Source organism: Solea solea, chromosome 5 (genome assembly GCF_958295425.1).
Source record: "Solea solea chromosome 5, fSolSol10.1, whole genome shotgun sequence".
In the NCBI taxonomy this organism is placed as follows: domain Eukaryota; kingdom Metazoa; phylum Chordata; class Actinopteri; order Pleuronectiformes; family Soleidae; genus Solea; species Solea solea.
In genome coordinates, this window is record NC_081138.1 from 13,505,437 (window position 1) to 13,520,167 (window position 14,731).

Below are 14,731 nucleotides of genomic sequence, written 5' to 3' on the forward strand. Positions count from 1 at the left end.
TTGAAGAGGTCAGCACCCACACAGATGGGGGCATGTGCTGTATGCTGATGTAGGTTTATGTAAAGATTTATTAACACCAGAAACAAACCTTTAACAGGAAGAATCCACTGGCAATTAAAGATATTTTTAATATTTTTAAAATAGCTCCTCCTTACGAAAATCGTATTTTGATAATCCCACTCATTATCATGGTTCATAAGAAGTCAGTTTAATAACTCAAATCAACAAAGGGATACTCACAGTCTTCAACATGGACACAGCGATGAGTGACCTCATCCAAGACCATGTGTGGGGGGCAGACAGGAAGGCAGCCCTCCACTCTGTAAATAAAGCAACATATGGCTTTTTGTGTGTGTGTGTGTGTGTGTGTGTGTGTGTGTGTGTAGTTATATACTATTTTCTAGGCTATTGAAAACTTTGTACAGAAAATATGATCACTCAAACTAGCAACTCAAACTCAAATAAGGAAAGAAATATCCTCATGAAAAGAGAGATGGACTATATGATTTATTTTCAATCAAGAATATATGATTTTACATAATTCTTTTTCAATCAAGAATAAATCATCAGAAAGATAATGTTTTCACCTCCATTAGATCATTGGGAGGTAACACCTGAATCCAGACTGGAAATTAAAGAGAGAAGAACAAAGATCTCACTGACTGTGGGATGGTGACGCAGGCTTCGGCCGATGGGTCGCTGCAGGTCTTGAAGCAGGGACTGACACAGGAGTCATATCTCCATTGACATACAGGATGTGGTGGGACTTCTGAGCTGGAGCCTGATTGAAAAGAATAAACTTTTTACTTGTGAAACCTTTCCGCTCAAAGAAGCGTCATTTTTCTTAGAGTGAAATAGTAAAACCTGTGATGTTCATTATTTTTGATATTTCATATTCTGAACGTCAAAACAGAAAACTAGTTAGTTAAGTTTGCATTAACAAATTGTTTCAGTTCAGATTTAATTGTAAAATTGTTTTATAAGAAACTGAATTTTATGTAAACGTGTCATTAAACTTTTCCATATTCTGGACGTCATATAAATAAAATGTTTGGTATCTTTGGAAACTGATACGTAAAATACATTTAATAGGTTTTGAACACATTAACACCTAAAACCTAACATTGTGTTATGTTTATGAAACATAAATCACAAAACAGCTAGAGGAAAAGTTGTATTTGAGAAGTATATCATTATTACCTAATGTACAAGAATGGAAAATGATCTACAAATATTTTCACTGACTAGTAATGTGATAAATTTAGAAAGCCATTAATTTCTGTCTGATGGCTGGACTTCATCCTTGAGCTTTTGCCACATTCACTGCTGTTGGCAGGAAATCCAATATACCAGTGCTGCTCTCTTTTCTATTAACTAAAACAAATGCTGCTGTATTTTTAGCATCAGAGATTAGTCTGGCTGCTCAAGCTACACTAGTCTCGACCTTTAAGCAGAAAGAGGAGATTAAATGAACTCTAAGAAAAACCTGCTGAACCATCACTGATGGTTGAGTAAGGACAAAAAAATAGCTCAGACCTCAACAATAAACCTCTTAGATTAGTAATGTCTCTGCCTCTTTGTCAGATAATTAACAGTGTTGACATATTGAATCATGTTCAATACCCATTCCTCATTCTGGGCTGCTGACCTGTCAGTCTGAAAAGCGTGGCCTTGCGGAAAATGTCAGCATGTCTGTATTTGAGCAGGTGGAGTCGAGGCAGTGTGGCGTGCAGGAAAAAGCCAGGTTTTGCGTGGGACTCCAGTGAGTCATAGCCAGGGATCCAGGTGTTCCTGTGGAGAACGAAGGTGGCCCCATCCCAGAATGCATCACTCTCCTCCCACTTGGCCAGCCTCACCTGGCCACTGGGGCTTGCATACAGGAAGAAGTTTGGTCTGTGCACTGCCTCAAAGGAAACCCGTGACGTGTCTGTGGAGATGCTAGAATAATTATTCATCGGTACGACAAGAGGAAGACAAGTGACGAGAGAGCGGCTACTGGGATGTTTCGTCACATTCACTCATACACAAGAACTTCTGTTGGCCTCAGATAATGGTCTAGTCTCTATACTTGTCCTGTTAGATATCAGTGCTGCATTTGACACCACTGATTATAAAATTATATTACAGAGACTGGAGCAGACTCTTGGGATCTCAGGTACTGCCCTCTGCTGGTTTAAACCATACTTATCTGATAAATTCCATTCCATTCGTTGCACACAAAATGGAATTATGGAGTTATACAGGGCTCAGTGATTGGGCCTATACTTTTTACACAATACATTATAAGAAACACAACATATACTTCCATTGTTATGCAGATGACACAGAGCTATATTTATCAATGAGACCAGATGAAATAAATCAGGTTGTTCAACTCCAGGAATGTCTCAAAGACATACATTTTCACTTTAAGTCAAATATAACCATGGCTTCCAGTTCCACTGTGAGGAACCTTGGAGTTATTTTGGACCAGGACATGTCATTTGATTCACACATAAAAACTGATTTCCAGAACTCTTTCACCTGCGGAACATAATGGAAATTAGAAACATTCTGTCCTTAAAGGATGCTGTAAAACTAGTTCATCTAGATTGGATTATTGCAACTCGTTACTATCAGGATGTTTCAAAAACTCTGTTAAAACCCTCCAGTTAATTCAAAGTGCTGCGGCACAAGTTCTGACAGGAACTAGAAAGAGACCATATCACTTCAGTGTTAGCTTCTCTACACTGACTCCCTGTACAGTTTAGAACTCATTTTAAAATCCTCTTCATGATCCGGCCCCATCATACCTGAAATAACTTATTTTAGCTTATCATCCCAACAGATCACTTTGGTCCCAAAATGCACGCTTACTTGTGGTTCCCAGAGTCTATAAGAGTAGAATAAGAGGCAGAGCCTTCAGTTATGAGGCTCCTCTCCTGTGGAACCAGCTCCCAGTGTCTGTTTGGGAGGCGGAGCCTCTCTGTATTTAAAGTTAGACTCAAAACTTTCCTTTTTGATAAGCATAATGTTAGGGCTGGCACCGGGAAACCTGAACCATCTCTTAGTGTTGCTGCTATAGACCTAGACTGCTGGCGGAACTCCTGTGGTGCACCACACTCACTCTCTGACAGTTACTCCCTCACACTCACTCCCTTATCACACTTAATATGACTTTATTACGTGTCATAAATCTTGTTCTTTCTCTCCCTAGTTTGTGCTTTTCCTTCCTGTCCCTCTCTCTCTCTCCCTCTCTCGCTTGCGCGTGCTCTATCTTTGTCCTCATCTTGCAGGCTGCAGGATCCAGATCCAGTTGCGAGGCAGTAGTAGTATTGCCATCATTATTATACGATGATTAAAATTGAAATCAGTATTTTTTTTTCAACAATCGATGCTACTGCTTGTATAAATGACATTGTAGTACTATAAACATGTCAAAAACCGACTGTTCTAAACATATAACTTACATTTACTTTTACTTTGACTTTACATAGTCAAACAAAATTGGCTGAATTCATCTTTAAAAGTATACAGGCTGAAGCGGCATCTCAGCTCATATGCAGAGAACAGAGACACCAGGCTGTTTCAGGGAGCCTTGGCTCACTGAACAGCCTGTAGCTCAGGTTTCTGCATTAGCATTTGTTTTGAGCCCGTCTGTCACTGATTTTCAACCTGTCGGCTGCTGATTTTCAACGTGTCTGCCTAATTTTAAAGATGTCTGCTACTAATGTTCATTCTGTCTGTCTTTCAGTGGAAGCCAATGAAAGTTAATCTCATCTAGTGTTTCATATCACTCCAAACCCTGTTAAATGCAGAATAATCTGTGTAAGAGGAGCACACTGGGTAACTGCTATTGATCTCTGAAACTCTCAGATTAAAAGAGAGCAAAAGGAGCAATAACTGTTAGACACAGTAAAAATGCAAACATCTGATACTCTGCTTCTCAGTTGGACATCAAATCCAAGAACTCTCAAGAACATAATAAATGTCTGTCAAAAACTACAACAGTAATGCAAAATTTCACACAGTCTTGCTGAAGGAAATGCCCCAAAACTATTCTTGTAGATTTAACAGTGGACCTTTTTCTCTAAAATGATGATTATCAATATGAACGAAACATACAGTGTGATAAATAAAGTCGAAGCCTGCAGCATAAATAAAATCAGCTCACCGTGTGGTCGGGCTCTGCTGAGGCCTGGCGTCATCATGAACTGTGACAGGATGCTGCTGCTGATGATGCTGCTGCTGCTGCTGCTGATGATGCTGGTGGTGCTGGTGCTCATGTTCACCCGCTGGAGGAACACAGAGCCGCCAGACCTGTTGGCTGCCAACACAGTGCTGCGATCCCTGAATGGGATGAGCCTGAAGGGGCCTTTCCCCAAAACTACAGAGAGAACGCCATGTAAGTGCAGCAAGAATTATTACTACTGTTAATGCAGTTGTAGCTCATTTACTTGCAACACTACTCAGTTCTAATGTTTATGTTTTTGACGGATTGTTTCAGGCAGCCACTTATTTCCACTCAGGTGAAAAAAGTATAAATATTTCATCCTTAATTTCTCCCAAATTAAAATAATTTCACCTAAATTCTACACATAAAAACCTTTAAGCTTGACAGAGCTTTAAAAAAAAAAAGTAAATAAAATTTTAGAAACTTAATGAAAGCACTGTTGTTTTCTCACTGTGCAACATTCACACAAACTCTTTCACTGCCATTCGACCAAAGTAAGAAATATGTAAGAAAAAACTGAGATTTACTGTGTTTACCAAGTGCATAAATTTAAATGTTTTATCCAATCCAATCTAAATGTAATTCCTAATTTTGCTGTTGTTTACTCATCTGGAAACGCAGAAGCAAATGAATAAATCACTGGCCTGGAAAAGGGAATTATCCACTAATGGAAATTGTGAACAAGCATAATGATTAATCAGAGATGGTCAAGAAGTAGATTATGAAATAGAAATATGGGATGAAATTAAAAATAGTAGTAGAGAAGACATGTAGACACTGCCATACCTTTGTTGAAGAATTCACAGTCATAGGCTGCAGAGAAATAAAGACAGTAAATAAAATAAATGCATGGTACAAAGCTTCAAAATAAAGACAAATCTTTTTAATGTGCTTATTAGTTAGCTGCTTCATAGTTTGTCACTTACGGCACAGAGACGGGGAGCGCCAGTCGACAGGAACGCCCTGGTGACAGCAGCGCTGGGCGTACGCTGCCACGCTGGTGCAGAAACACTCGCAGTCACCTCCACGACTACAGGCACATGTGTCTGCCAGGCAATTCATGTAGAACCAGGTGACATCCACCTGAACAAAATAAAGCAGTTCAATTAAGCAAAACAACTCTTTGAAATGGTGTCAAGAAACATAAATCTTTTAAAAAAAAAATTGATTTCTAGATAATAGATTAAAAAATAACAACATTATATTCTTGTTTTGTATTTGTATTTTTATATTCATATTTTTATCTTATTTCTTATTATATTCTGTATATGTCACTTCACCTCTTACTCTTTTGCTGCAGTATCCAGAGATACTGGGGTCAATTTAGTCTAATCTAATCTAATCTAATCTAATCTAAAAAAAAAAAAAAAAAAAACACCTTTCAAACTAAAGTGATGAGCAATACTCAAGAGATTATAGAAGTAGTTTGACAATTACAAACTCCGGCACTCATTAACAGTAAATTAAATACAGTCAGAAGTCAACAAACAGAGCAACTGGGGTTGAGGGCTGTAGTTGTTGTTCAGTTACTCACCACTGGGTGGCAGGCCTGGAAGACCTCAGTGAGCAGGACGGCGCACCGCCGCTTTGCAAAAGGCTCTCTGAGGGGACTGAGGCTGCAGGGATGTCTGATGTCTGGGCTGTTCACACACTGAACACACACGCATGCACAGAGCCGTCAGATTGCACATCAACTTAACTTTTGTTCATCAAATTAAAGTGTATATTTCAAAGGGAAGGGGGAAAAAATGACTCCACAATTACATAATTTCACCCTGTCTTACAATGTTAAAATAAGTTTTAATAGGATTACCTCCAAACAATAATCAATCAACAAGATAGATAACCTCCTTGGCAGAGGTTACAAAGCATGGAAACCAAGTATGCCTGTCTTCCTACTGTGTCCACACTGTCCTCCTTTTCATCTTCTAACATCTCTCACTAGCGTCATATTACACGAACAAGTGCTGGAACAAGCACAATGACAAACATGGTTGAAAATGTAAGTGAGGACAATACAAGTGACACAAACCTCTGCCGCAGTCCAGCTGTTGCCAAACTCCTGCGGGGTTGAGGAGTCAATGTTATCCGGCGTCCGCATCTCGTTCACCGTCTTCAGGTCGTAGTTTCCGCACAGCCCGCTAAGCTTCCCCTGAACACATCACCAACATCTCCCGTCAGCTGGATGCTTTCTCAAATATTGACCTCCACTTCATATTGCAGTATGAAAACATTTAGTTTTAATAAACGTTTTAAGAATTAAAAATACACTCCACTTTTCATGGATTGTCATAAATGTGACACTTTTAAGACTTTTAAGAACTATGATCCTTTTTACTGGACATTTTAGTTCATGTAAGTTTCTACAGTTTTGAGATGTGTAAGATGTCCATTCAGACTTGAGGGAGAATGAGAGAGGGGACATATAGGAGCAACAGGATACTGGATTTTAATTCTTAAATCTAGCTATTATGTGTATGTTCATTTGTAGAGGGTAAAAATCAGGGGTCTTAAATTCAAATAACCTGGGGGCCAACGAGCTTCTAGTCTAATCAAGAGGGGGCCAGTCTAGAAAAGAAAAAATAGGGAAAAACAACTGTTGAGTAGCAGGTGGGCAATATGAGCTTAATATTATAATCCAATATTCATATTATAATATCGCAATAAAGATATTCCCGATAATATTTCACAGAATTACATGAGACATGCATTCAAAAAATATGTATTCTTGAAAATGGAAAATAAATACATTATTAAATAAATCTAAAATTAAGTCAATAATAATGTTGTAAACAAGCTTATATATGTAATTCAGTGTTGAATGTAGTAAATTTAATAATGCGACAATTACAACTGAATGTCTTAATATTACAAAAATAAATAAAATATATTTAGTATTATATTCTGCCTTTAGTCTATCACCCATGTTTTCATTGTAACGTGATAATAAGTGGTGGGCTGCATGTAATCAATTGAGGGACCACATGCGGCCCACGGGTCGCCAGTTTGACACCTCTGCTCTAAATTGTATATAATAATAAATAAATTAATGTTCCAAATGCAACCTACCATCACATATCAACAACATTCCACAAAAAAAGTAACAGAACCAGTGTCCTACCTGCCACCGAGGTCCAACCTGGATGTGGATGGTGGTCTTACGGTCCCAGAGGATGGTGACATCATCCTCAGGGAAGTGAATCACTGTGAAGTATCCAGCCGGCCACATGAACATCCTCTGCTTCCTGTCAATCACACTGGATGGATTCTACATAAGAAAAAGCATTTTAACCTTAATAGAAGTATTCTTACATGTTGCTGTCAGGACAATAACAAGTGAGCAGCAGGTAAGAACTTGCAACTGCATTTAAAGGTGACTCTTACCGGCTTTCCAGTGTCATCGTCAAAGGCTATGAAGGATCGTCCAATAGCAATCGCTAGTGATTTCCTGCAGATAACTCCACTGTCAAAACAGTCGACGTTCTCGGCTGTAACACTGAGCATCACACCCTCGCTACTCTGAGAAGTTCAAAGAAAACATAACATTTAAATGACAGTAGTTTAAGGCTTGTACAAATACAAAAACATCTGCATTTTAACTAAGTAATTTATCAGTAAGCACTTTTATGGTCTATAAAAGTATTTTGATTATTTATAAACAAGAATAAGACTTTTAGAAACATTGCTAATTATAAATTCTCCCATTTTCTTTTATTTTAATAGGTTCTTATTTTCGGGAACACACACAACATACATCACAATCTGTTTTAGTTCTTGGACTAATGCATGCACATTCCCAGGTTCCATTATTTAACTATAAACACATTAAATACCTTTAAAAGATAGACTTTGCATGCACCAACGTAGTCAAACAGCAGGCCGTCAAATGTTCTGTAGTGGCGATCAGCGTAAGCCGTGCACATGGATGGACATGGACGAAACACACACTGGAACGTTCCGTGCTGGCAAACACTACAAAGAGAGCAAAACCTGAGTGATTCAGCATCAACTTGTCCCTACTTGGTGCAAAGGCCTTTTTTTCCCACATCTAATGGCCTTCTTTTGTCAAGACCCTCAGGTTTACAGTAGGCGGAAAAGTGGCCAGTGAATTGTCAAAGGCTGAATCACAGCTTGTTGCGCTATTACGCTGTCATCTAGATCTTCCTCTCTGGCTATCAATTGAAGAAGAATTAGAGGGATGGGAGAATGACTGAGATCACATGGAGGACATTTCCTTTCACCAGTGGTGAACAGTCTGAAGCAGAGGGAATCAAAGAGTCAAACAAGGGCCCACTCTGTTTTCCAGGCATTTTTTTTCTGTCCTGTGATAACAGAATTATGGATATCAGGTGGCCACTTCTGCTGCTCTAACTATCTCAGGACTCAAAGGTTTCAGGCAAGAATATGACTTTTAAAATTTAGAAACATGACTGTATGTTTTGTTTTATTCTGACAAATACTTTCGCCATTTGATTGTAGAAGACAACAAAAATAAGTACACCAAAAGTCATTCAATCAGTAGCAACTGGACTTCTAGAATCTATGAGTCCGGTTGCTATTCATAGACTTTGAACTATGATATGAATGATGGAGAATGGATATAGATACATTAGTAAACTGTAGTAAAGAGCTGCATTAAGGTTCTATAACATCAGACTATTTTATTAACAACGTTATCTGACTTTATGGCTTGAACGTACCACTCATGGCAGGGAGAGGAGACTCTGTCTCCTGGGTAATACTCCTTTCCTTTCCACAAACAGGGGCAGGCCACGGGTTCAAAGCACTCATCTCCATGTTTCAGCAGGCTGGGAACAAACACAGAGATCTGGTCATGGATAAAATTGTTCCACAGTTGAGCTGATTCAGAAAATCATGCTTGGATGTTGTATTTTGAGATCAACACAAGGACATTCTGATGATGCACAATTGTGCTTTCTTGGGTTAAATCATGTAACCATAGCTAATTAACAAGCGACACTAGGTCCTTGGTGTATCCTGTTTGTGAGCAAATATTGAATTCAGTTTGCTTTGTTTGTCGTTAGTGGGAATCAGGACAATGACCAATTTATGGTGCTAAGATGCCAGAAAATACTTAAGTGAACAGTGGCGTGATCCGTTATTGAGCAACTGCAGATGAAAAGCTGTAACACTCGTTAGTACATGAGAAAACCAGACAATTAGGATTCTCAGAGAGAGAGAGAGAAACAGTCTTTGTCTGGATGCTTCCATTCGCTTTCCACCCTACGAGACGAAGCAGATAGGTATCTTGTAATATTCAGGGTTGAGCTATATCAACTGGCGAGGCTGCAGACAATGAAGTGACACATTGAATGGTGCTGCCACAAACCTCAGGTTCATCTGAGTAGAGTTACACCCCAGATAAAAACTGTGTTAACAGCTCCCTTTATCCACCCGCCAAGCTGCGGTATCAATTACTCTGATCAAAGATTCAACAATCACTCTTTCTCCTGACCTATGTGCACATAATGAATAAATCCTCATAAACGCAGCTCTCTTTTTGAACTCAATCCCATCAGATGATGTAAAAGTGACTGTGGTAGATGTTGCTATATGGTGTGACGACCGGCGGCCATGCGGTGTAGCAGGTTGAGTGCAGCCTGCAATGCATGTGGACTTGTGCCAGGTCATGCAGAGCCACTGGAGACCATGTTCAATCCTACAAGATAACAAAAGTGGAAAGAGTCCCATGATTGTCAACAGCCTTAAGTGACTGGCTGATCAGTGATGGTTGGATGAGGCTCTGGTCTATTTTTCATGAAAATAAAACAATAAGTAAGCGGGATGGATCGGAGTAAACAACTCAATTCTCTGCTGGTTTTGCTAAAAGCTCTGTGCCAAATAATGCCTTAATTGTATACCAAGATAGATGACTTGACAGCCCATAATAATGAAGCCAAAACATCGACCTCGCCCCCTGGTGGCTGACTGCAGTTTCACAGGTCGTAAACCCCGCCTCCTCCATGTCAGCAGACGGGACATGAGCCAAACAAACATGTGAATGGTTTCTATCAGTTTTGGTAATTGACTTTCAAATCTCCATGTGTCTTTCAAATATGGTATTAATTACTGTATTTACTATTCCAAATGGGTGAAATCTTATGATTAACAGTTGAGTGGAATATTGGCAGGACACTAATGCTGTGGCTCCACTCCAACTGACCCCAGATCATGTCAACAGCAAGACAAGATAACAGCACCGGGATTAGTTTTTGGACAGTGGGATGTGACAACACAATCTCTCTAACGAGTCACTGGCCCCGTTCAGACCAGGATTAAGACCCTGTCTACTTCGACACACATGGGATTGGATCTGGCTTAACCACGCCTTTTATTTACATACTCTCTGATGTCATGTCTCTTTGTGAGTATAAAATGATTTTTTAGAGAGTCATATGACTCTCATATCACATGTAAATAGTGTGGCAGTGGTTAGAAATAAATCAATGTATAGGTGGTGATTAGTGTAAAAAACTCTGACTTGCGGTCTCTAATCTGGCCTTAGGTGGTGTTTGTACACGTGAAATCTGTGGACACATGGGGAGTATTCAGAGTGGATGGATATGTCACATGCTCCTGTTTTGCACCTGAAATTCCAGGTTCATATGAGTTCACTGAGACTAATGACACCGAATGAGGAATTCATAAATGAGTGGATGATCATAAACAAAGTGTGCCATTGTGGATGAACACACAATTGGTTCTCCTGTCAGCACCTCTGCTAATTATTTCCTGTCGGTGGTTTTACGTCCAGCTGCAGGTGAATAAGTTTGAATTGAGGTACAAATAGATTTCCATGATTTAAATGTTGCATTAATGTGACACGAATGTGCAGTTTCTTATTTTCTGCCGTCTGCTTTGGAAAGGAACAGCAAAACAGAAAGAGAAAATCACCTTAAAACAAAGAGTGACGTGGAATAGTACTTCTACTGCAGAACTACTTGTACTGTTGCAGTAAATGGGAGCTCCTGGCATTAACAAAGATATGGGACACAGTTGTGGTCGTTATTTGATATCATGAGTTAAAATTAGTTAATGTTATACGTAATCATTAAATTGAGGTGGGATTGATTTCTTAATTGTAAAGACGTACATATGATGTATATATATACAGTATGTGTTTATGCTTTGTTATAAATTGCTTAAACATGTCCATTCCACCATATCAGTTTGAGCTTGAGGTAACGATGATGATGATACTTGTCAAGTTCCCTGAAAACTGTGAAAAACAAGCGTCTATAAATAACTCCTGACTCCTGACTGATGTCACCCAGTGAACCTTTACCCATCTCGCTGTCACTGCATTTTATGTTGCTGTCATCAGGGAACGTTCAGGCTTAATAAAACCTTTTTGTGTCCATATTTACCAAATCGGTGACTTCATATACAGTACTCTCATGTTTCAGGGAGTTATTAAATACACTTTCATGTACCAGGACTGGTGTTCTAGATATCGAGTTAGACATTTATGGACAGCTTGTCATAGCAACGATCACAGAGTTTAAAGAGGTGAAGGGGATTAAATGAATCACACCAGTGAGGTTGGCAGAGATGACGCAGGGCTGAGAAGACTGCGAGGCATCTCTGGACACAACTGACCTTTCCTGTGTGTATTTCACTATGTCAGATGATACACTGCACTGTCTGAGTAACAGGCAGAAAACCCAAACTGGTGCTATTTATAGGACAAAGCACATCAGTAGCACAAAGCACTCATTTATGGATCTAAGCATCTTCATTGCATATTAACATGTGCATCATATCATGTGGGATTTTCTGGAAACCTCACTTATTTTTCGCTGTGGCGTCAAAATAAAACCTAGTCCACTTTAGTTGGGTGTGTCTACATATAGATTATAAATAATAGCCTTGACTTTTACTTTTTGATGTTGTGTTATTGTCTGGTTTTAAATCGCATCTTTTGGCATTGCACTCTCTTCATGTTGCTGCAATCGGTCACAAGAGAAGGATAAAAACATTTACTACACTTTAATTGAATTGAGTTGACTTTAGAGTATTACACAGAACACACAAAGCCCTCCATGGTGTCGCCAGCCAGCCCAAGCTCTTAAACAGCAAGACAAAAGACCACTGTTGTCTCTCCTGGCACGGCGCTACAATTAATCAGATTTACTGCATAATCTGTGCAGAAGTGTCATAAACTAGGATATGTTAGAAGTGACCCCCGCCTGTTCATTTTGTAATCAGGATGACTCTTGATCAATGTCACAGAATGAAACCACTTAACCCGCTTTGCAGGCCGACAGCCAGAGTGATTAGAGGGATCAGATGACTGTAATTTACTCCATGAAGTTTGCCCACGTCATCTGCGGATTTCAAGGACTTTTGTCCACTGTGGAAAACCTAGAGACCGTTAAAAGGTATGAGCCATGAATAAACAGCTTTCAAATTAAGTGTCTGACCAAACGCCAAAAGTCAGTAAACTGCTCATAACTTTTGGTTTGTATGGAACTTAAAAAACTACTTTGTTATGTGGCTGAATGTTGACTGGATTCACTTTGGGATTATCAGAGTTGACAGTCTAATCACAAGATACTGACAACAAAAGTGAGGTTGAAGTAACATGTTGTCACTTTGGATCTCAGATATAAATAAACACAGCACAGAAAACTAAAGTTCATGACTACATTCATGATACGATTTGTGGCAGAGAAACAATTGCAGATTCAGATTCATTCTTCCATCTGCTGTGAGGAGTCAAAGCAGCAAACTTCCAGTCAAGTCAACAGTAAACACACGGAGCCCCTGCAAAAATCAAAAATGATCTACAAATGTGACTTGGTAGTTTCAGTTTTTCGATCAGTAAGAGCAACAGCCTATGAATATATTTTATTTTTTGTAGTTTATGTTACTTTTTTTAACATGCTTTTTTAGGAAAGTGTGATGACACTGTGTGAAATTGACTCATATTGACTCATAATACATGGAATCAGAGTAGGGCTACATTTTGGTAATGCACCAAAATGTATTTGCCAGTGATGCATTTAATATTCTTTTTATAATACATAATTGTCATGTTGGAGAAAACGTTTGCTTTTATGAGCAGGCCTGTCATGAACTTCCATACACAATGATTCATAAATAACTGTAATATGTCACTCACCCAGGGGGGCAGGTACATCCAGTCACACAGGGCTCATGTGTCGAGCAGGTGAGGTTGAGCAAGTATGACTCACAGGTGCGCTCACAGGCCACACCCCTTCCTGGCAGGAGGTCATCCTCCCCCTCGGAGCAGTTCTGGTAAAGTTGACCTGCTGGACACAACCTGTCTGCAAGAATAGAAGAAGGAATCACAGGTTAGCAAGACACTATACAAGAAACACTCCACAGTGTCTTTGAGAAATAATGGAAATTCAGAACGCTGCTCTTATTTGCCACTATCAAAACAAATTTAAACACTGTTTATCATTCCATTATTTTTCCCTATCAAATAAACCAAAACTAAATACATCTTCCTGCAGAAGTTAAGCTTTTAAATGAGTGACCTACCACTGTCCGTTGTTTGAGACACCAGTTTACCATTCAGACAAAGCCTGCAGGAAAAAAACAGAGAGGCCTGACATGATGAAAGTAAATAAATGTAAATGGTTTAGGAATATTCATGAAATGAAATAGAATTAAACATGTTTTCGTTTTGCTGAACTTTCATAAAGACAGTTTACAACTTGTAAAAGAGACAGACAGACAGACAGAGTGAGAATGAGAATTTGACATTTATGACAAGATACTTTTTGAGGTTTTCAGTAAAAATTACAGAAACAGGGAGGAGGATCTTACTGAACACCTGCTGACGTCATGATCACATCTCCCGGCTCATAATCTGCTCCAAGGATACTGCAGGGACATTCACTCCTGAAAAACCACACAGTACACAAACACACACACACACACTTATTTATTGTAATGACTGTTTTTTTGTGTGTTTTTGTGTATTTACCGGGATGCAATTTGGTGCTCTCGAGGTAGCATGAGATAGATAGATAGATAGATAGATAGATAGATAGATAGATAGATAGATACTTTATTCATCTCACAGAGAAATTCACAATTCATGAGCGTGACAAAACCAGCCAAAATCTTTAGAAATATTACATCCAAAGTTACACATCATTACTGTTGAAAGAATATTAGAGTTACAGATAAAGAGGACTTAGGAGGTAAAACCAGTATGCAAGGTACTGCATTAAATGATTAAATACCAGGGTTCCCTCAGTTATCAAACAATAACAAAAGACTTAGATAGATGACGTTAGATCAATGTTGTCTTATTATCGTGTTTGGTTCCACTGTGCGTTTGTGCTTTACAGGGGGGGAGGGTCGACGTCAGAACTCAAAGACCAGCAATGTCATGATCCATTAGTTACACACATAAAACACAAAAAAGACAACACACTGACACTGGCTAACTAGTCGTATCAAATATCTCCTTCCTGACTCTAATGTTTAATACAGGGTTTGCCCCATAGGTTATTGCAG

The 14,731-nt window shown here is 39.0% G+C and overlaps 1 protein-coding gene across 3 annotated transcripts in view; it reads right to left on the minus strand.

Annotated features, from left to right (window-relative positions):
• Positions 1-14,731, minus strand: part of otog (otogelin) — a 50,005-nt gene that overhangs the window by 15,498 nt on the left and 19,776 nt on the right. For all 3 annotated transcript variants that reach the window (XM_058630207.1, XM_058630206.1, XM_058630208.1), the window contains exons 21-35: positions 14,033-14,107; positions 13,745-13,788; positions 13,359-13,524; positions 8,914-9,021; positions 8,047-8,185; positions 7,598-7,732; positions 7,335-7,481; positions 6,246-6,365; positions 5,748-5,864; positions 5,140-5,296; positions 5,000-5,026; positions 4,154-4,366; positions 1,649-1,927; positions 664-781; positions 241-320 (exon numbers count right to left, since the gene is read on the minus strand). In XM_058630207.1, the coding sequence (XP_058486190.1) occupies positions 241-320; positions 664-781; positions 1,649-1,927; positions 4,154-4,366; positions 5,000-5,026; positions 5,140-5,296; positions 5,748-5,864; positions 6,246-6,365; positions 7,335-7,481; positions 7,598-7,732; positions 8,047-8,185; positions 8,914-9,021; positions 13,359-13,524; positions 13,745-13,788; positions 14,033-14,107 (1,925 nt within the window). The remainder of the gene's footprint in view (positions 1-240; positions 321-663; positions 782-1,648; positions 1,928-4,153; positions 4,367-4,999; positions 5,027-5,139; positions 5,297-5,747; positions 5,865-6,245; positions 6,366-7,334; positions 7,482-7,597; positions 7,733-8,046; positions 8,186-8,913; positions 9,022-13,358; positions 13,525-13,744; positions 13,789-14,032; positions 14,108-14,731) is intronic.